General features: G+C 39.2%; 1 protein-coding gene across 1 annotated transcript in view; it reads right to left on the bottom strand.

Annotated features, from left to right (window-relative positions):
* LOC120526165 (C-Jun-amino-terminal kinase-interacting protein 1-like) overlaps positions 1-20851 on the bottom strand; it is a 269108-nt gene that overhangs the window by 27769 nt on the left and 220488 nt on the right. Inside the window, exons 5-6 of the mRNA XM_039749182.1 lie at positions 18122-18988; positions 1514-1589 (exon numbers count right to left, since the gene is read on the bottom strand). Of these exons, the coding sequence (XP_039605116.1) occupies positions 1514-1589; positions 18122-18988 (943 nt within the window). The remainder of the gene's footprint in view (positions 1-1513; positions 1590-18121; positions 18989-20851) is intronic.

The raw sequence follows: 20851 nt of genomic DNA, 5'->3' as shown, positions 1-20851 counted from the left end.
GTGCTTCCAATAGGCTATACCCTAGCACCAGATGTACTCCTGGGTCTAAGATAAAAGAAGCAGCTCGGCCTCAGCCCGGCAAGTTGGAGTCACATGGAAGAAAGACAAAGCTTGCCTGGAGGAGTGTAGACAAGGAAGAAGACAGAAACAAGGAGAAGAGAGTTGTGTTTATTACAAAGAAGCCTATTTGTAAGGTATTTCATTAAAAAAACCTTGTATGTGCACTCGGACATTGTGTCTGTGAGGTTGTGTCCGGGGTTTGGGGTGCTACAATGCCATCTAGCGGTCCACGGTTTATTTTTTCAATTTAAGCAACCTGAGATTCTGAGAAAACCTTACAGTGTTTAAAGTCTTAAAAGGCAGAAGCAAGTTGGATTCCAGTTCTTCAAAAGAGTTGACTAAGAGTAAATTTTGCATTAAATATTAAAAATATTTATTTACAAAGAGAACTGAAAGCCATAAGAAAAATCCCGGTAGTGTAGGTGAAAGAATGTCTATGACATTAATATCTTAAAGTGACCTTATTTTGGGCTTATTAAACAAAGAAATTGAGAAGACACGCTGGGTATGAATGGACACTTCTCAATAGTACCACTCCATCTCATGTTCTTTGTCATGTGACCCATCTATTGCCTCAACTACACTGACTTCACACTTGGATATACAATGGTTAGTCCAGCATGTCCTGGGTCTGCTGTTGGGTCTTCTCCTAGTAGATTGTGCCTGGTGCACCTCATGTGAGAGGACTCCATGGATCATCTTCAGAACTTGACAAAATCACTTTCACTGGCTCCACTTGATCATGAGAAACAGAAATTCAACTCTGAATCTTCCAGTATTGCTGAGCTCCTCACACTATCATAGAAAATGATACAGCGAACCTGCACTAGAACTTCATTTTGTCTGCTTATGATGTTTTTTTTTCTTTCCATCAAAACCTAGAATACAATGCTATAAGGGCAACAAAGCCACAAGGACTACTGATTGATCTGTAACACTAAAATCTTTATTTAAGGTTTTAGCTCTCACTTTATCACCACGGTTCAGTGCATCATTCACACTCATTCACAGGTCTTTTCACTCCTGAACTTGCAAGACATTGACATTCTTAAATTCCTCCAGAGTAAAACGCGTCACTATGAGACACACACAATGAGCACAGATGTTTCTGCTAATGTACAGAGAAAAAGGTGGTAGGCATACAAACACAGAAGTGGGAGAAGCAAGCCTGCTGCCTCTGCTTGTAATGAGCCATCAAATGTGACATGGACACGGGCCTCGACATAAAAGAAAAACAAAGGCTGTGAGTCAGCAATGCTGCCTTGTGTAACACTATTAGTTCCTCATTTCAAACACACATTTAACACAACACTTTTAGAAATTACCTTTTTGTGTTCTTTGGCTAATCACCCACTAAGATAAACATAACTACAGAACTGAATTCATCCACAGACATTACAACTTTTCCACTTGTATTCCAACATACAGTATAGCAATCTAAGAAGCCCATTACCTGAACACAGCACGATGACTCTGGTCTCGTTCTTCTCCATTTATTACACAGGAAAACAACCCAAATGAATCAGCACCTAAGGGACAAAAGAGAAAACACATTAAAAACTTCAAAATATTTTTTTCAACTTGCAGCCCAAAGATATTGAAACTTCAGGAAAAAAAACTATGGCAACAACGTACATTTATCAGAGTTCACCGTATTTTCACACAAGCAAGAAATTGCCAAAATCGATCTTAATCAATGCTTGTTTTTATAAGTTTGATTAAAACTACAGAAAAAATATCCACATTCCATCTGCAGTTCCTAAATCTTATAATTTCTGTTCAGACTGTAGGACAGCCAGCACCAATCCCAGAAACAACCTGCAACCAGAAACAGTCAGGCCTGAATGGGGTGCCAAGAAAGTGCATGTCACGCCCAAAAACAACTAAATATTCCATCCATCCATTATCCAACCCAATATATCCCAACTACAAGGTCACGAGGGTCTGCTGGAGTCAATCCCAGCCAAAACAGGTAGCAAGGCAGGAAACCAACCCTGGGCAGGGCGCGCACACACAAACACCCACACACCAAGCACACACTAGGAACAATTTAGAAATGCCATTGCACCTAACCTGCATGTCTTTGGACTGTGGGAGGAAACTGGAGACACGGGGAGAACTTACAAAAACCACACAGCGTGACCTGGGTAGCGAACCCAGGTCTCCTTACTGCAAGGCAGCAGTGCTAACCACTGCACCACTGTGCCACCCCAACTAGATATTTGAAGAAGAAAATCAGAGATAATAGAGAAAGTCTATATGAACACAGGAAGAACATACGTACACAACACAGAAGGCACTGAGCTGGGAATTAAACAGGGAACCATCATTTGTATCACTTTAGTTTTCTTTTACAATTCTTTTATTATTACCACGCTTATTTTAACTTCACTTGTTTGTTGTCTGGTACAAATCTTGCAATCGATATTTAACCCACTTCCTATTGTCCAAATGACTTGAAATTGACAATACGTGAATCGATAATCAGTTTCACTAATTGATCAATTAATCCATATTAATTAAGCAATTAAATTTTCATATGAAGAATAGTTCAAGATTTCACCAATAGATGGTGTTAGTAACGGATTGAAATATTAAAGGAAGTGTTAAAATATTGATTACAAAATTATATTAAAACAAACCCAAGACTAAAAAGTTGAAAACAATATGTATATAAAAAATACGTTTTAAAAACCATGCTTATATTAAGTTAAAAAGTGTACTAAAAAGTAAGTCTCTCATACATCACTCGTAAAATAAAAGCGTGGTATTCTATGTGGAATAGTTTATACAGTTTGGTCTTCATACTAAAAAAAAGTCCAGAGAAGCGCAATTAAGCTAATTCTTCTTCATGTCCTCCAGAACTGATGTTCTCTCTTCCTCATTTTGCTACAATTTCTCATCTACTTCAGTTTTCTAAAAATGTTTAAAATTATAAATAAAGGACTGACATTCCATTTGGGGTTTGCTTCCTTCCTTACACCTAATGCTAAAACTGCAGAATGGGATAGGGTGGGTTTAGTGAAAGAAGGGATGGATAAGTATGGTTAAACTTATCTGATACTTGTCAATAAATTCTTTAGAAAGGAGAGGGGCAGAGTTCATTGGTATTCAGGTTATAATGAAATTATGAAATGGTTATAAAAAAAATACCAAATGTAATTACAAAATTGGTGAAACAACCCACGTCGGCTACTTTATTCTTGATCATTAAAATTTCAAAAAACAGTATAATGTAATAAACTGTACCTCTCTCCATGAATGTGGCTATACCTGAGAGCAACAGCATGATCCGTCTCACTCGCAGCAAGAAATAATTGGAGCTCAATGACCAACACTATCCTTATTAACCCACTCACCAATAAACCCAGACCAGCACTCAGTGATTATTAATATCAAAAAAGTGTAACACAACTAAGAAAAATCAATTACTTTACACATACCCTCAAATCAACAAATACATTCCCAAAATAAATCAAGAGGGTGACAAATTATGTGACATGATAAGATCACAAATACTAATCTGACTCAACAGACGTAATGTTTTACAATTATGGTCCTGATTTAAAGTTTCACAGTTCTGGAAGAGGACAAAGGTACCAGAATAATATCAACAGCATGCCACCAAAAATGTAAGAAAAATGTTCAGTACTACCAGGAAATAGTTGGGCACTGCAGAGCATACAAAAGAAAAAAACATCTGAGCTAAACATCCAACTCCTGGTTGGTGGCTTCTATTTTGTATTTCTCATGATTCAGAGTTGGAGGTTTGCTCTAGAGAGGAGAGGAATGAAGGCCAGTAGGAACAAGACAGAATACATGTGTGTGAATGAGAGGGAGGTCAGTGGAATGAAGGGGATGTAAGGAGTAGAGTTGGTGAAGGTGGGTGAGTTTAAATACTTGGGATCAACAGTACAGAGTAATGGGGATTGTGGAAGAGAGGTGAAAAAGAGAGTGCAAGCAGGGTGGAATGGGTGGAGAAGAGTGTCAGGAGTAATTTGTGACAGACTGATATCAGCAAGAGTGAAAGGGAAGGTCTACAGGACAGTAGTGAGACCAGCTTTGTTATATGGGTTGGAGACGGTGGCACTGACCAGAAAGCAGGATACAGAGCTGGAGGTAGCAGAGTTATAGATGCTAAGATTTGCATTGGGCGTGACAAGGATGGACAAGATTAGAAATAGATAGATAGATAGATAGATACTTTATTAATCCCAAGGGGAAATTCACATAATCCAGCAGCAGTATACTGATACAAAGAAACAATATTAGCATTTACTCCCCCGGGTGGAATTGAAGAGTCGCATAGTGTGGGGGAGGAACAATCTCCTCAGTCTGTCAGTGGAGCAGGACAGTGACAAAAGTCTGTCACTGAAGCTACTCCTCTGCCTGGAGATGACACTGTTAAGTGGATGCAGTGGATTCTCCATGATTAACAGGAGTTTGCTTAATGCCCGTCGCTCTGCCACAGATGTTAAACTGTCCAACTTTAATCCCACAATAGAGCCTGCCTTCTTAACAAGTTTGTCCAGGCGTGAGGCATCTTTCATCTTTATGCTGCCACCCCAGCACACCACCGTGTAGAAGAGGGCACTCACCACAACCGTCTGGTAGAACATCTGCAGCATCTTACTGCAGATGTTGAAGGATGCCAACCTTCTCAGAAAGTATAGTCTGCTCTGACCTTTCTTACATAGAGCATCAGTATTGGCAGTCCAGTCCAATTTGTCATCCAGCTGCACTCCCAGATATTTATAGGTCTGCACTCTCTGCACACAGTCACCTCTGATGATCACAGGGTCCATGAGGGGCCTGGGCCTCCTAAAATCCACCACCAGCTCCTTGGTTTTGCTGGTGTTAAGGTGTAAGTGGTTTGAGTCGCACCATTTAACAAAGTCTTTGATTAGGTTCCTGTACTCCTCCTCCTGCCCACTCCTGATGCAGCCCACAATAGCAGTGTCATCAGCGAACTTTTGCACGTGCAGGACTCGAGTCATATTGGAAGTCTGATGTATATAGATTGAACAGGACCGAGAAAGTACAGTCCTCGCGGCGCCCTGTATTGCTGAACACAATGTCAGACCTGCAGTTCCCAAGACGCACATATTGAGGTCTGTCTGTAAGATAGTCCACAATCCATGCCACCAGGTGTGAGTCTACTCCCATCTCAGTCAGCTTGTCTCTAAGGAGCAGAGGTTGGATGGTGTTGAAGGCGCTAGAGAAGTCCAAAACATAATTCTTACAGCACCACTGCCTCTGTCCAGGTGGGAGAGGGATCAGTGTAGCATATAGATGATGGCATCCTCCGCTCCCACCTTCTCCTGGTATGCGAACTGCAGAGGTGCGAGGGCGTGGCAGACCTGTGGCCTCAGGTGGTGAAGCAGCAGCCGCTCCATGGTCTTCATCAGATGTGACGTCAGAGCAACAGGCCGGAAGTCATTCAGCTCACTAGGATGTGATACCTTTGGGACAGGGGTGATACAAGATGTTTTCCAAAGCCTTGGGACTCTCCCCTGTTCCAGGCTCAGGTTGAAGATGCGCTGTAGAGGACTCCCCAGTTCCAACGCACAGGCCTTCAGCAGTCGTGGCGATACACCATCTGGACCCACTGCTTTGCTGGCACAAGTCTTTCAGCTCTCTGCTCACATGGGCTGCTGTAATTGTGGGTGGGGATGTCTCACCTATGCTGGTATCAGCAGAAGGATGGTTGGAGGATGCAGTATTCCGAGGTGATAGTGGGTTAGGATGATCAAACCTATTAAAGAAGTTGTTCATTTTGTTTGCTCTCTCCACGCCTGTCTCATGGCGGCACCCGCTCGAGCTGCAGCCAGTGATAATCTTCATCCCATCCCACACTTCCTTCATGCTGTTGTTCTGCAACTTCTGCTCCAGCTTTCTCCTGTACTGCTCTTTCGCCGCCCTGAGCTGGACTCGAGTTCCTTCTGCACGCTTGAGCTCATGCTGATCACCACCTTTAAAAGCCCTTTTCTTCTGGTTCAAAAGGCCTTTGATGTCACTTGTAATCCATGGCTTGTTGTTAGCATAGCAGCGTACTGTTCTTACTGGAACTACAATGTCCATACAGAAGTTGATGTAATCAGTTGTGCATTCAACAGCCTCTTCAATGTCCTCACTATGTGACCCCAGCAGTATATCCCAGTCTGTAGTTCCAAAGCAGTCTCTCAGAGCCTGCTCTGCCTCAGGGGACCACTTCCTGAATGATCGTGTGGTTGTAGGTAGCTCCCTCACTCTTGGTTTGTATTGAGGCTGAAGCAGAACCAGGTTATGATCTGCTTTCCCAAGCGCAGGCAGCGGGGTGGCTCTGTATGTGTCTTTAACGTTTGCATACAGTAGGTCGATAGTCCTGTTTCCCCGAGTGTTACAATCCACATACTGGGAGAAGGCAGGTAATGTTTTGTCCAGCGTCACATGGTTAAAGTCTCCAGCGATTAGCACAAGTGCCTCAGGGTGCTGCGTTTGTAACTTAGCAACGGCGGAATGGATGACGTCACTCGCTATCTCCACGTTCGCTTGAGGGGGGATGTAAACAATAACAACAATTCATTTTACACTCGCACCCCCTGTGACGGACGATCCCGATTTCGCACCCCCTTGGTTTGAGAAGAAGTATGAAAAAATATGAGGTTAACGCAGAAAAACAGATCACCAATTGAAGCTTTATGAATAATGGATACTTTATTTGCCATCAATAATTGTTTTGGTAAAGCCATACTCAGTGTACTCCTCCTTCCATTTTCTAATTTTTTCGCGACTAGCCATGATTAAATGAACAGTAAAAAAATAAGACCGAAGTGACGGTGACTTATTGAGGCAGGCAGGCTCGATGTAGTGCACGTCAAGTCGATCTAAAATGCGCGATCAGATTAGAAAAAATATATCTTTTCAGGTTCTTTTGGATATAAGTAGGTTCTATTTAGTCGACAGAAATTTCTTTGGTAGGAATGTAAATTGAATTTAGTCTTAAAATTTCTATGGTGAAGAAAAATTTATGCAAAGATGACTAAATTTAACTTGCATTCCTACCAAACATATTTCTGTCGACTAAATAAAAATTACTTATATTTAAAATTTAAATAGAACTTGAACAGATACGATAGTTCATAATACCCACACAGCCTTAAGTGCACGTAAGAGAGGGAGTCATCCGTTTCAACAAGCAGCGTATTGCACTGATACGAAATAGCCTGCCCATTTAATTATTTAGGAATGGATAGATAAATTAAGATTTTGTACAAATAATGTTTTTCATTTTTCTTCCTCGATGGATTCTGGCACCCAAGCAACAGCTGCTCACACACCAAAAGGTATATATATATATATATATATATATATATATATTAATGTGTGTGTGTATATTTATGTGTGTATATATGTAGATATGTACTGTATATATACATACAGATGTATATATGTGGATGTATGTGTGTGTGTGTGTGTATATATATATATGTATATATGTGTATGTATATATATGTATGTATATTTGTATATATGTGTATATATATATTTGTGTATATGTGTGTGTGTATATATATATATATATATATATATATGCTATGTCACTCGATCAGCTTCCTTTTGCTGATTATACCACAATTTAAATAAACAAATAGTATGTTTTTCCTTTGCCTCCACTTGGTATTTGCTGAAATTCTTATATTTTCCCCCGTGCTTTTCCCATTGTCTTTTCACAGAAGGCTGAGCTTAAAGGGGATTTATATTGATTTGCATATTCAACAAGGCGTAATTCTGGGAGGAGTTGGGGGGGGACAGAAGGCGCGTGCACGTGCATTAGTTTTCACGCTGATCGGAATTTATGTAGTGGAAGAACACGGAAGTTGGCGTACGCACAGATTCCTGCATCTGGATTTTTCTGTGTGTGAACATTTCGGCTTTTGTGCTTATGTCATGTTATAGTGCGAATTCTACGCACGGCGTTATACATGAGGCCCCAGGTGTTTTCAATATGCAACTATTCCACTACTTATATGTCAGTCTTATGAGTCCACCACTTAAAGGTCTTCATTCATGTGTAAAAGATACGGTACCAACCATGTTCTCCATTTGTTTGATAGTTTTAGATTTAATTTTTCTGACTGCTTCATCTTTACCATGGATATCATGTTCTTCATACTGAAGGTCTTATCTTCCTCAAACTTTAATTTAACAGAATCCACCCACACACCCTCATCGGGGTGCCAGAACCTTCAGTGCTTTCTCTTATGATAATAACTTTTTTTTACTAGGACAATGGAGTTGTCTTAAGTACTAGGATGGGACCTAGCTATGTCAACATTTATTAGCTGGTTAGAAGAGCATTTCTTTTCCTCTCACATAGGCTGGACCTATACAAATGATATATCAACAACTGTGTTGATCCAGAAACAAGATAAGGGAATTCATTTTATGATTATACCTTTATCCACCCTTCTCCCAGGTATACAGTCAAAGTTTCTACCATTACTGACATCAGTCTTTTTTTCTACCAACTTGCTAGGTCTTAAAACATCTATCTATTACAGGCCAGTTGACTCACACAGCTACCTTCTCTAAATCCCATTCCATTCCCTGAATGCTGAAAACTCTACTTTTTTTCTTAGGCTCTGTCACTTTTGCAGTGATGAGGTTGAGTTCCGTAATGAAGAACTCAGAAAGAGAAAACTCTCCATCAATAGTAGGTACTCTTCTTAATCAGTGTGGGAGCAGATAACATCCACTCAAAGATGAACCTCAGTAATGAAACCCACACACATTGATCCTCCTATTCCACCCTAACACTCCAACATGAAACAAAATTTACCCATTTTGCAGATTGATCCTTCCCCACTATGGTGGGCTGGCACCCGGGGTTTGTTTCCTGCCTTGCGCTCTGTGTTGGCTGGGATTGGCTCCAGCAGACCCCCGTGACCCTGTAGTTAGGATATAGTGGGTTGGATAATGGATAGATGGATGGATGGATCCTTCCCCAAGAGCTTTTTCCTCTTAAACCTCTTTTGATCTCCCTTGGTGTGAGTGTTCTATCCAGCTACAAACCAATCTCTAACATTTTGTTTATTGCTAAAATATTTGACTCTGCTCAATCAAATTATCATCTGTCACTTCATAATTTATTGGAACCAACTGGACACAGCAATGAAATTGCCCTAGTCAGGGTTATGTAGGACCTCCTCATTTTGCCTGATTCAGGGACATTCAACATCTTAGTACTGGTTCACCTCACTGCTTCCTTTGACACTGTCTACCATCCCCCTTTAGTTGACCATATGGACTGTTTGTTCTTGTGGGTAATAATAAATCTCACTCTACCCCAGTATTGCACGATGTTCCCCAGAGTTCAGTTATGTTACCACTAGGGCAAATCACAAGGAAATATGGTCTAGGTTATCATTATTATGAAGAGGACAATAAAATCTGTATTAGTGTAAAACCCACATGTATGTCTACATCTACTCTTCTTACCAATTCTCAAAAATATTGATAGAGTAGTTTCATCAGAGTTCTTTCAATTAAATCATATACTGTAAATCACATACTCCATGATACTCTAGTGTAATTGAAGCTGAAGCCATTAAGCAATACTTTACAGAAGTGGTTGAGGAAAATCACAAACAAGTCATGTCATTAAACCATAAAACCTTGATAACGTTTAAATATATCAAGCTAAGAAATTGAGACAATATTTCTATCAGCTAACCTAATATGCTTAATGGACTGAAAGGTTTCCTTTCCAGGAGGGGCACCAATTCCCTGCAGGACATGGTCATACTCACCCATCTACTCCCTACTGATGTCTTCCAGAACTTTACTCTTCCCCATGGAGTATAAAGATTGACCTACCATCACGGACCAATGATTTCCTAAAGCAAAGTCCCATCTCTAAGTCAAAATGTAAACAGAGTCAGACACATGACCGATCTGGTGACTTAAACATATAGGAGCAGCAGATAGAAAGAGAGAGTGGCAAGACAGGCTTAAGAAATGTCTGACCATAAATTATGAAGTCTCTATTACATCCATAAAACAAGTTCATCTGATAAACTAAGTGGGCCAAAAGAGTCCATACACATGTTCTGTCTTAGCAGCACCAGCTGTTTCTCAAGCAGCTTATGGCCAGGTTTTAGTGAGTGAGTGGTAAGTGTGAAAATTTGACGATTCCTTTAAGTCTGTCAGAAAGTAAAACCTGCAGCCTTATGAAAACCAGATGTGATCGCCTCCATTTTATATTTGCATATTTAAATGCTGTACAAAACATTTTGATACTGACAATTGATAAATGACAGCATGCCAGCCTTTAGTAACTGCTTTGTGATAAAACAGAAATGTATTTTGTGCTTCTATAACAGAATATTGATACCTTTTAATCTTACACAATTCCAAATAAAAAACCCTAGAATGGTACAGTTTGAGATGGTACAGAGTTACAGCATGTGTCAGAAAGAAAACCATATGGAAGAGCAAAAGAAATGTAGCCAGTTGTATCATAAATGTTGCAAGTCGACTTGGATAAAGGTGTCAGCCAAATACGTACATTTCAATGAGTGGTCAGCAGGAGTTGCACTCCTGTTGGTCTTGTATATGCCAGACTTCCAATATTAATCTGAGACATTTCACATACAGCAGTTCTTTTCTGTCTTTGATTTGAGCACTTACTGGACAAAAACCAGAATTGACAGGCCTTAGTGAATAACTCTCTGGAGCGTTTTTCTTAAACTGTAGGTTGCACGCCATTTTAAGTCTCACAATGTCTGTGCATGGATCATGCTGAGTTGTGATTTACAATAGTAATGAATGTGAAAGGTTTGGAAAACGTTAGTGGAATGCCTTGTGATGGGCTGCCGCTTGCAAGAGGAAACAATACCCCCTGCACGACAATATCAGTGATTGGCCATATCATTTGGTGCAGGCTGAACTTTTCTGCAAATGTTCCATTATTCTGTGGAGGTATGTTTGCTCCTTACTGAGTGGTACAGTGGCATGTGAACAGGAAATGCCAACAGACTTAACAAGGTAATCAGGAAAGCTGGCTCGATTATGGGTACTAGCCTACATTCTCTGGAGGCAGAAACAACAAGAAGGATGTTGGCTAAGCAACTATGAATAATGTCTCATACCATCTGCTTGGCACCCTGGTCTAATGCCCAGGCTAATTTCATATAGGTAGGAAAAAACATTAGCCCTGAATGGTAATGAATTATTATTATTATTAATGGTAATGTGTATATCTCAGTTTTGGAAAAAATAACTACTGACACTATTAATTAGCACAATCATATGAAATAAAGCTTGAAAAAATATACTACCATAAGCACAAGATAAACAGCTCATTTGAAAGGATGAGGAGATATCTGAACCAGTTTTTGGAATATTTTGCTATCTTTGAAAATCAAAATAGATGAGCATATTACCAGGTCCTTTGTTATATCCAACAGGCCTTGTAAATCATGGATTCAACAGTAAGCCATTTAATATGTTAACTTCCATCAGCTTTCAAGCCATGCCATTCCACTTTCAGCAGCTGAACTGTTCATATTTCTGATCATATTTTACAATCACTTTGTCTATGAAAATTCACCCCTCAAAATGCCCAATATGAAGCATGAACAAACAAAACCTTTCAAGTGCAGATAATATAGCTACAGAATGACTTTTTCAAGCGGAGTCGACAGGCTCCTGAGAATAGCAATCAATCCTTTTCTGCAATGCAGCCTACAGGGTAATCAGCTGATTGATTTAGAAATGATACAGCAGCCAGAAGTCTTTCTTTCTTGGCAAGCAAGACACATTAGGACCAATTCAAATCTCCCCCAGAGATCATCAGAACAGGACAAGATCTTACCACCAAGACGACCTGGCCTCTTTACAGAACAGCATGCCGACTGCCATGGACTGATGTTCACTTAATTAATTCCCCTGTCAACAACAAGGCAAATGAAACGTCATCTGCTGCATATGACCACATAGATAGAGGTCAGTGATTTACCATAGCACAGGTTATGGATTAGCAAGTGCCACAGATATGTGCCTGTTACACTACTTGTATCTACCTGAAATTATCTGTTGCTGAAAACATTTGTAAAGTAGAATATATTTAGAGATGTTATTGAGGATCATTTGTGGAAAATGTATTGTGGTCATATACAGTAACTCCAATTCAATCAATTTCACTGCGTCTGGACAGATTGCACATTTAAATTTTAAGATTTAAGCTCAAGGTGCTACAGGCCCTTCAGCCTTTCTTACATTTTTCTGTATGTGATTAATGTGGGTGTGAGACTAAGGGGTCCTTACAACAGGCAGAGTAGCTTCCAGTTTTATACCTAATGCAGCTGAGACAGGTTTTGGTCTCCCATAACCTAAGTAAGTGGACAGTTGAATAAAACAACAGTTTCTTAATGATGTGTAAATGTCAATTGGATGTATTCTGTATTGATCAGATCACTGTAAATGGTCGCCCTCTTTTCCTTTTACATTTGTTACCTTTTCACTTTTACTTTATCCCATGGCTCCCCTTTCCTCTACTTAGCCGACATTGTGTAGATCAAGCATTCCCAAACTTTTTTCGGCTGCAGACCCCTTTACCAAAAATGTTTAAAACCGTCGACCCCCTAGTCATTTACTTTACTTACTCAAATTAATAAATTTGTACAGTACTCGATATTAAATATTTCACTAGATATCAAACGTTTCATTTTAATCACTTGTAATTAATGATTGAAAAAGATAAAAGGACTATGGAATATGGCATTAACTTGTGCAAAATTTAATATCGAAACCTGCACTAATGGAAATGAAAGCAAAAAATATGAGCAGAGTTTTTTTACATTTTTGACATTTATGGAATAAATATGTAAATTCAAAATAAGTACAAATAGTCCAAGCTGTACTGTTTGCATTTCTTTTTTTTCTATTATTATCTGAAGAAATAAAATCTTTTATTAACAAACAACAGCCCCTGTGATAAAAAAAAAACAATAAAGTATGTACTTACTTGAAACAGAAGATTGTTGTTCAAACTCAAATAAATAAACTGTGTCCTCCGATTTTCTTTTTCGTAGTACTGCTTCTCAATAAATAATTATATTCAAAGGTCAAATTACAAATAAGTATATGTCAACTCAAACAAACTAATTTATAGTGTTTTATGAAAGCATGACCTACAAGACTGATAGATTATGCTAATATCGAATATCCGTCATCTCGTCCCACAGCGAGCAAGTGCAGATATGCAACGGTTTTTCATGTCCACACTTGCTTTGATACGTTCGATAAGACAATGCACAGACATTTCTGTGCTACGTGTATTTTCATGCATTCTTACGTGTGACTCTTTTAATGACACATATTACCTTTTCGTTTGCAAGTTTGGTATGTAATGTGTTTTTTTTAATCAAAAAAGTGTTTTATTGAATTATTTTACTTCTTAATTAGGTACCTATTGGAATCATAGATATTTTGAAGTAACAAACAAATAGCAGTAGTAAGGGGGTCGATTTTTGCTGTCGTCAACCCCCAAATTTTTTTATTGAAACTATCGACCCCTAGAAAGTTCAAATCGACCCCAGGGGGTCCATATCGACCACTTTGGGAACTCTTGGTGTAGATGTTTTATCTTTTCCCCTCTTTACACTCATATATTTCATTCAAGACTGTGTTCTCTGCTATCTAACCACAGATGAATTAACATCATCTTAAATTAAACCTCCCAAACTCTGATATCTTCTGCTTACCTTCTGCTTCTGCAGTGGGAGAGATTTGAGTGCAACACCAGTCATGTGGCTGGAAAGAGGGGACAGATCCAGACATACTGGATAATTGAACCTGGTTCTTGAAATGTGGAACTTAACTATTCTTGCAGGAAAGCAGATGAACAAGAGCAGGAGGTTGAAATTGGGTAGATGTTGTTGCACTCACTGCTCCACTCAGTATTCATAATCAAGGGTGGTCTCTCTGTTTCCTACTTTTGTTACCCCACAGGAGAGGCACTGGGCAGATGTGTGAATATATGCAAGTTCCCAGTTGAGTGACATACAGTTGGAGATTGTTCCATTGGTCAAGATGGTAACTTCAATGGAACTTTACATTTTTCTCTTTATAGCTTAAACTATTGTTTAGAGACACTGGATTTGGTGCTCTGTTGACTCTAATTCTACTAGGGTACCTTAATGTTCACATAGGGAATGGTGGCGATATCTGCAGAGACATGATTAGGAAGAAAGACAACTTGCTCTGAAACATGAGTTTGGAATTGCAAGGTATTATGTAAGACATCTTTTATTTTGAAATTCTCTCTTTGTAAGTCATAACTGATTCCACTGTGCTGCAGTACACAGTTGTGTGCCTATTAGTTGTGTTGGTTGTTCAGCTCTGTGAGTGATAAGGTGGACCTCCTTGTATTATCTATGTCGGACACATTATTGAATGTAGACATTATAATATTTCCATGCTCTTTTCAATGTTATGATATCCAGGACATAACAGGAATTATTAGATTTCCATGCTAGTCTTAAAATTAACCATAATGAACACCTTCTTCAAACTAAGGATGTTAACAATGTAACGGATGGAATTAATTTTACTTTGAATTCATAACTTTTAATTCCCTGCTGCATTTTAATACCTAATATAGATTTACCTAGAGACATGTTGCTAATTTAAATAGACACATTTTAAATTTAAATAGATATGGTACATGAGGGCAGCATTTAAGCCACACTTAAGATAATTTTATATCTGGAAGATAAAAGATGCCTTCAGTGAAAATGAAGAATGATAAAAGTAACCTGACTTTGTTAAGAACTAGGAAACACATTTAGAAATTGTCTGTTCTTGAATAATGTTTTAGTTGATGAATATTTTATATTTCAAAAGTTCAATTTTGGGGCTTCATTTTTATGTATGAGTTCAAATTTCATTTCTTTGCTTGAGAAAGTTTTACATATATTGGTTTAAATTTAAACTGTGTCACATCACCATTTTGAAAGTTGCTGCAGGCAGGTAATGGTTGGTGTGGTTTCCTGCCTGTTGCTAGAGTCCACTCTCCTAATACAGGTATGCTGATAAATTGCAGCAGTGCAAACTCTTTTGGTTTGAGGTACAGATCCAGTCAGTTAACAAGTGTTCTTAGAAAGTCTCATTTTCAGTATTCTAGTTTGGGCCCTTGCTCTTTTGTTTCAACTCAGTCTTTGTCTTAGAATTTTAGCTTTGGTTGTATTTTTGACTTCTGGTGAACAACTCCTTCCAATCATTTCCTGGCAACAGTTATGGTTTAGCTGTCCAGTTTCGAGATGTAAGTGCTCAGAAAAGATTACTCTTTGTTTTCAATTTTATTTTTTGCTCACAAGAAAGAAATCTTTTTTTTGTCATTTCTGTAAGACACGTACATTACTTCCTAGTTAACTGCTTTTAACATCTGAGTGGTGCTTGGGAAAAAGATGGATGGTGGATTTCCAAGCTGCACATCTTTCTGGCTTAACCTTACCTGGTTTGAGGGCATTTCAAGTTAAATGTTGACGAATCTACACATTTGTAATACTCTCTTGAAATACAAAAATGCAATGTCTACAATACAACCACAGCCAATAGACTCACATTCATAACGGATTTGACCTGTACTAACAACTAATAACTGTAGCACAAAAACAGATGAAGACTTACAAAAATCAGTAGTACTTCAGGCACAAAATTTCCCATCCAGTCACACAATTGACAGACTTGTGAAGCTAAGCGCTATCCCAAGAGTCACGGGGACTCACAGACAAAGTGATTGTATGTGTTAATGATAATGAATGAAGCATTGTGGTCTGTAATTCATCCACATCTGTGAATCAGGCCTGATTATCATGTTTCGCATGTACACTGCAAACTACAGTGAGTCACAGATTGAAAATGTGTTTTAACTGTGACAAAAGTCTGCCTTAGCATAACCAGATCATCAATGTTACCAGTTCTTGTCTGCTTGCCTGACAGTTCACAGACTGCATATGTCAAACACTTCCAAACTCAATGATATGCTCCTACACCTAAACAACATGTATACAAATCTTTTAACTAAAGTTAGAATTTATAAAAGATTTTTACTTAATGCTTCGTCCTGAGTAAGATGTTAATCTGCATCCAGCCCTGCAAGCAGGTCCTCCAACTTACAGGGAAAACTTGGGGGTTTGGTGGCAGGACTGGCACTCCAACCACCGTAAAAAACCTTACTCTGTTCCAGTGTGCTGCTGAGGTGTCACCCGCTGCACTCGGGTCCCAATTCAGGTGGTCTGTCGTGTGGTGGGTGTGGCAACGTGCTCTCAGCGCATGCTCCCAGCCCAACCCATCCTTTCACCTCATGTTAAACCAATTTTTACATGCATTTCCCAGATGTTTGTCCTTGCAGTATTTTCAATTATGAAATTTGCTGCCTATTTTGGATACAAAGTTGCTCATAAGTATACCTGGTAATAAATTGCATTAAGTCAAATGTTAACAATCTATTATGTAGTCAAGTCATTTGATCTGAGGCCATCATGTCCTGAACAGTCAAGTAAAGAGACATTCTGAGCTGATCACTACTTGATGGTGAGCTGACTTAGGCGTATTGAGCAATTATGTGGTGGATCTACAGCATCTGCTGTCTGAGAAAAATCTGATTCCAAAACATGCTCAGATCATATTTTGAGGTAAACGCTTTAGAACCTATGCATATCGCTTCATGTTCAGGAGTTAAACATTTGTAGATGAAAAAGGAACATGAAATATTTTAGATTTTTCCAACGCTAAATAAGTGCATACTATTAAATATTTATGTTTAAATGTGTCTCAATTAAATAACCCACAAACCTTTCTAAACAAAAGCATTAATGGTGTCAAAAGTGCAACTATGTAATGGCTTGCTGAAAATATTCAGGATTCTGCAATTCCTAATTGATGATAACATAAAGAGATGCATTATCAATTCATTTAAGCAATTAAATGCACAAAAATATTTCATTTATGATACTTCCCATGTCACTATTCTTATAATACATGAAAAGTTACTCAACATGTTTCTCCCAAGTTGCAGCTCTCAAGTGAGAACACATATTATTATAAATAACATGAAATGTCACTTTATTAGCTGCTTTTCTGTCCAGAGACTGGCTCAAGCATAAGCTCTCACCTTTGAGCATTTTTTACCATCTTATATATGAACGTCTACGTGAGGAAGTGTGTGTGTCTGTGCGGCCTGGAAGTGAGAGGTGGAGTCGGGGTAAGAGCTCCAAGGAAACAGAAAACTCTCTTAGCTGCTAAAAACACAAGTGAGGCCAGAAGGTCAGCAAAACCTCAGAAGAAAGACAAAGTCGCTTAGCTGCTAACATTGGCAAAACGGTATCCCTTTTACTTTTCTTCCCGCCGCTAATACACAAGCGATGAAAGCACGTCGGGAAAACGAATCCTCCTAGGAGAGAGATGCCCAGAGTAGTTCCTTGCAATTCCCTGACATTTTTACATTTCCATTTTTTTTCTGACAATTTCAATAGTTTCTAGGACCCCGGGCTTTTTACAGCACAGGCTTACACAGCTAGTTTGTTAATAATGACAGTTAGAATTAACACTTGAACAGGGACTGGTACACCATTGCATACAACATAAATATTTGCCGGGGATAAAAAAATACATTCCTTATAAGATCTTTAAAAAGAAAACTGTTCTGCATCTTTTACTAGCATATCATTTAAACATGTCCTAAATGAGTGCCATCAATGTACAATGACATAAGAGTGTCTAGTAAATAACCCGCAAGTCTGTAGTAATGTCAGAACTAATTCGATGCTCCTCATGTTATTTTCATGTGAGCACAAGTGCTTTATTTATTAACTTTTCTTGCATTGTTCACCCTCAGAAACTCAAACAGCAATCTGACGGGTTTCTAATTCCTTTTTTTCATTGCTGGGTACAAACGTTTTACAGAAATGATGGAGACAAAAATATATTTAAGTTTTTAATGACAATTTGTTACCTACTAAAGAATAATAAAAAAAATCAAGTAACTTATCCAGGGAAACCAAGAAACACTTACTTGAGGATCGTGATCGTCCATTCATGAAGACATTAAGAAATTTCTTGGTGAAAGGCATGTCTACTTCAGGAGTAGAGTCTTCAGAGAGGCACACCGAGTCCCGTTTCAATGCATCTTCCTCGTATTCCTCACCAATAGCTGACTCATAGGGTGAGGACACACAGTTGTCATAGATGGTTGCAGAGTCACTGTCATCGCTGTAACCAGAATAGCACTGCTTGAGACTCACCAGTTCCAGCTGCATGTTTTCATCTACTACTAAAGTATATTTGACCGAATCATAAGAGAGGCCACTAGCCTCAGAGCTGACAGACGTCCGTGGAATACAAGAGGTTGCCTGAAAAGCATCACCTCCATGATCTGCTGTTCTTTTAACATTCATCTTGTGTTCTACTGATGAGGTATTTGTAGTGGTATACACTTCATCTTCTTCACTAATTGAAGGGTTTGTTCTGTTGGGCAGTGACTGACAATGTGTAGTGTCTATGTCTGAACTAATGGACATGCGGTTTTCACTGGACTGAGAGAGGAAAGGTTTATCATGTTCCAAGGAGTCTGAATTTTTCTGGACAGGGGTTAAGTAGATTTCCTCAGTGGCCTCTAGCCGTACATCTGTGTGGTAACGAATGCGGTCCCTGTGACCTTCTGAAGAACCTTTACTGTGATGCTGCTGTTGCTGCTGCTGTTGTAGGCCCGATGTGGGTTTTTCATGTAGTTTGGACCGTGTGCCCCCAGTGCTCTGAGTCGAGGAGGTGCGACGGCAAGGAGCATCAGTGGAGGTGCCTTTGTCTTTGGTCTGCGTGGTGTTGTGCTGAACTTTATCCTCGTCACTTAGGCAGATGTGGTCATGGGTTGGGGTCAGCTCTCCTGAAAAAAGCAGAAACCACATCAATCAATCAGTATTTTGCTGTGAAACATGTCAAAAAAGCACTCTAAAAGGTTTCAGGATCACAGCATTAACGACTGCATTGACTATCACTAGACAAAATAAATAAAGCAATAATAAATGTAGTCAGTGTCAGCAAAGCAATGCAAACTGGAGGATCTAAAAAGAACACAAATACATACCACACAGCCAGGAAAATCACATGCAAATGATAGAAAGAGGAGAGGCAGCCGTCTACAACAGAAGGTGGTGGCTCTGACAAGACTGACAAGCAGGGCTCCACAGTGAAATGGTAACGACCATCATTAGCGCTATTAACACATCTGTGCGACATGAATCATAATTTAGCACCAAACCAGGTGTTATTTGGGAAGAGATTGACATTTTAAGTAAGCTCCAGCAGTATTATGACTAACTCAGACATAGAACAGAGGACCATTTTGAAAGATCTGTAAGGCTTTCAACATATGAAAAAGTTTCCAACTAACTAAAGTAGAGCTGACAAGCTCATTTCATAAGCCCAGATATTGGGGCCCACCCAGCTTAATTGGTGTAGAAGTGACCCCACTTGATTATGCCATGGTTAGAATAACAATTGCAGTGGTTTACATTTTTCTTATCTTCTCTGTAGAGAAAAGCCAAGCAAAATGACACCTTTTATTGGCTAACTAAAAAGATTACAATATGCAAGCTTTTGAGGCAACTCAGGCCCCTCTTGCCTGAAGAAGGGGCCTGAGTTGCCTCGAAAGCTTGCATATTGTAATCTTTTTAGTTAGCCAATAAAGATTTTTTATTTTGCTTGGCTTTTCTCTACATTCATAATGGCTAACACGGTACAACAACCTAGTACTACTTATCTTCTCTGTGATTTGCCACAAAAAATGCCTTCATTTGTCTGGAACTATTGTAACATTTTTATATTTTTATCTTTCTTATTAGTAAAGTCAGCATAGTTATTTGCATTAATTTTAATGTTTTACATCATCTGTCCTCTGCTTTGTTGGAGGATGAAATGACTGTAGTTGTGTGAAGTACTCATGATGTTTCACATTGGTAACTTCTCCCTCAGTTGTTTATCAACCAAATAAGAATGACTGAATGTAGTAACTGTGGTATTTTTCAGGGTAATCTGATACAGTTAAGTAGACTCATGGATACCATCCATCCATCCATTATCCAACCTGCTATATCCTAACTACAGGGTCACGGGGGTCTGCTGGAGCCAATCCCAGCCAACACAGGGTGCAAGGCAGGAAACAAACCCCAGGCAGGGCACCAGCCCACCGCAGGGCACACACACACACACACCCCAAGCACACACTAGGGACAATTTAGGATCGCCAATCTACCTAACCTGCATGTCTTTGGACTGTGGTCGGAAACTGGAGCACCCAGAGGAAACCCATTTACAAATGCATGGGGAGGCCATGAAAACCTGATACAGACCCTAGTGCTGTGAAGCAGGAATTACAGCTCTGCACTACCACCCAGCAAGTGTTTAAACACCTGTACTCTATTTGCAAAACTTTAACCCGATTAAAACTAAATGTATACCTATAACTTTGGTTCAGTTCTTGTCCTTTGATTGCAAGTCATGTGCATGCTGAACCTCTCCCTCAATAGCTATCAGTAAACAACCAAAGCATACACATGCCAGATGTTTTTGGCAGCAGCAGCCGATATCTTTGTGAAAAAGCACAGTTTTGTAAAATCACACAATAGCTTTGCAAAAATAACACAATACAACTTTTTGAGTGGAGACAATAAGTAGGTTTCTTCTCATTCAATTACTAGGAAATGAATGTATGAAGTAGTGATGACATTGTATGCTGTTGAAGACTTTT

The sequence above is a fragment of the Polypterus senegalus genome, chromosome 1, assembly GCF_016835505.1.
Source record: "Polypterus senegalus isolate Bchr_013 chromosome 1, ASM1683550v1, whole genome shotgun sequence".
Classification (NCBI taxonomy): domain Eukaryota; kingdom Metazoa; phylum Chordata; class Cladistia; order Polypteriformes; family Polypteridae; genus Polypterus; species Polypterus senegalus.
Note: the sequence above shows the minus strand (reverse complement) of the source record. Positions and strands in the feature narration are given on the sequence as shown.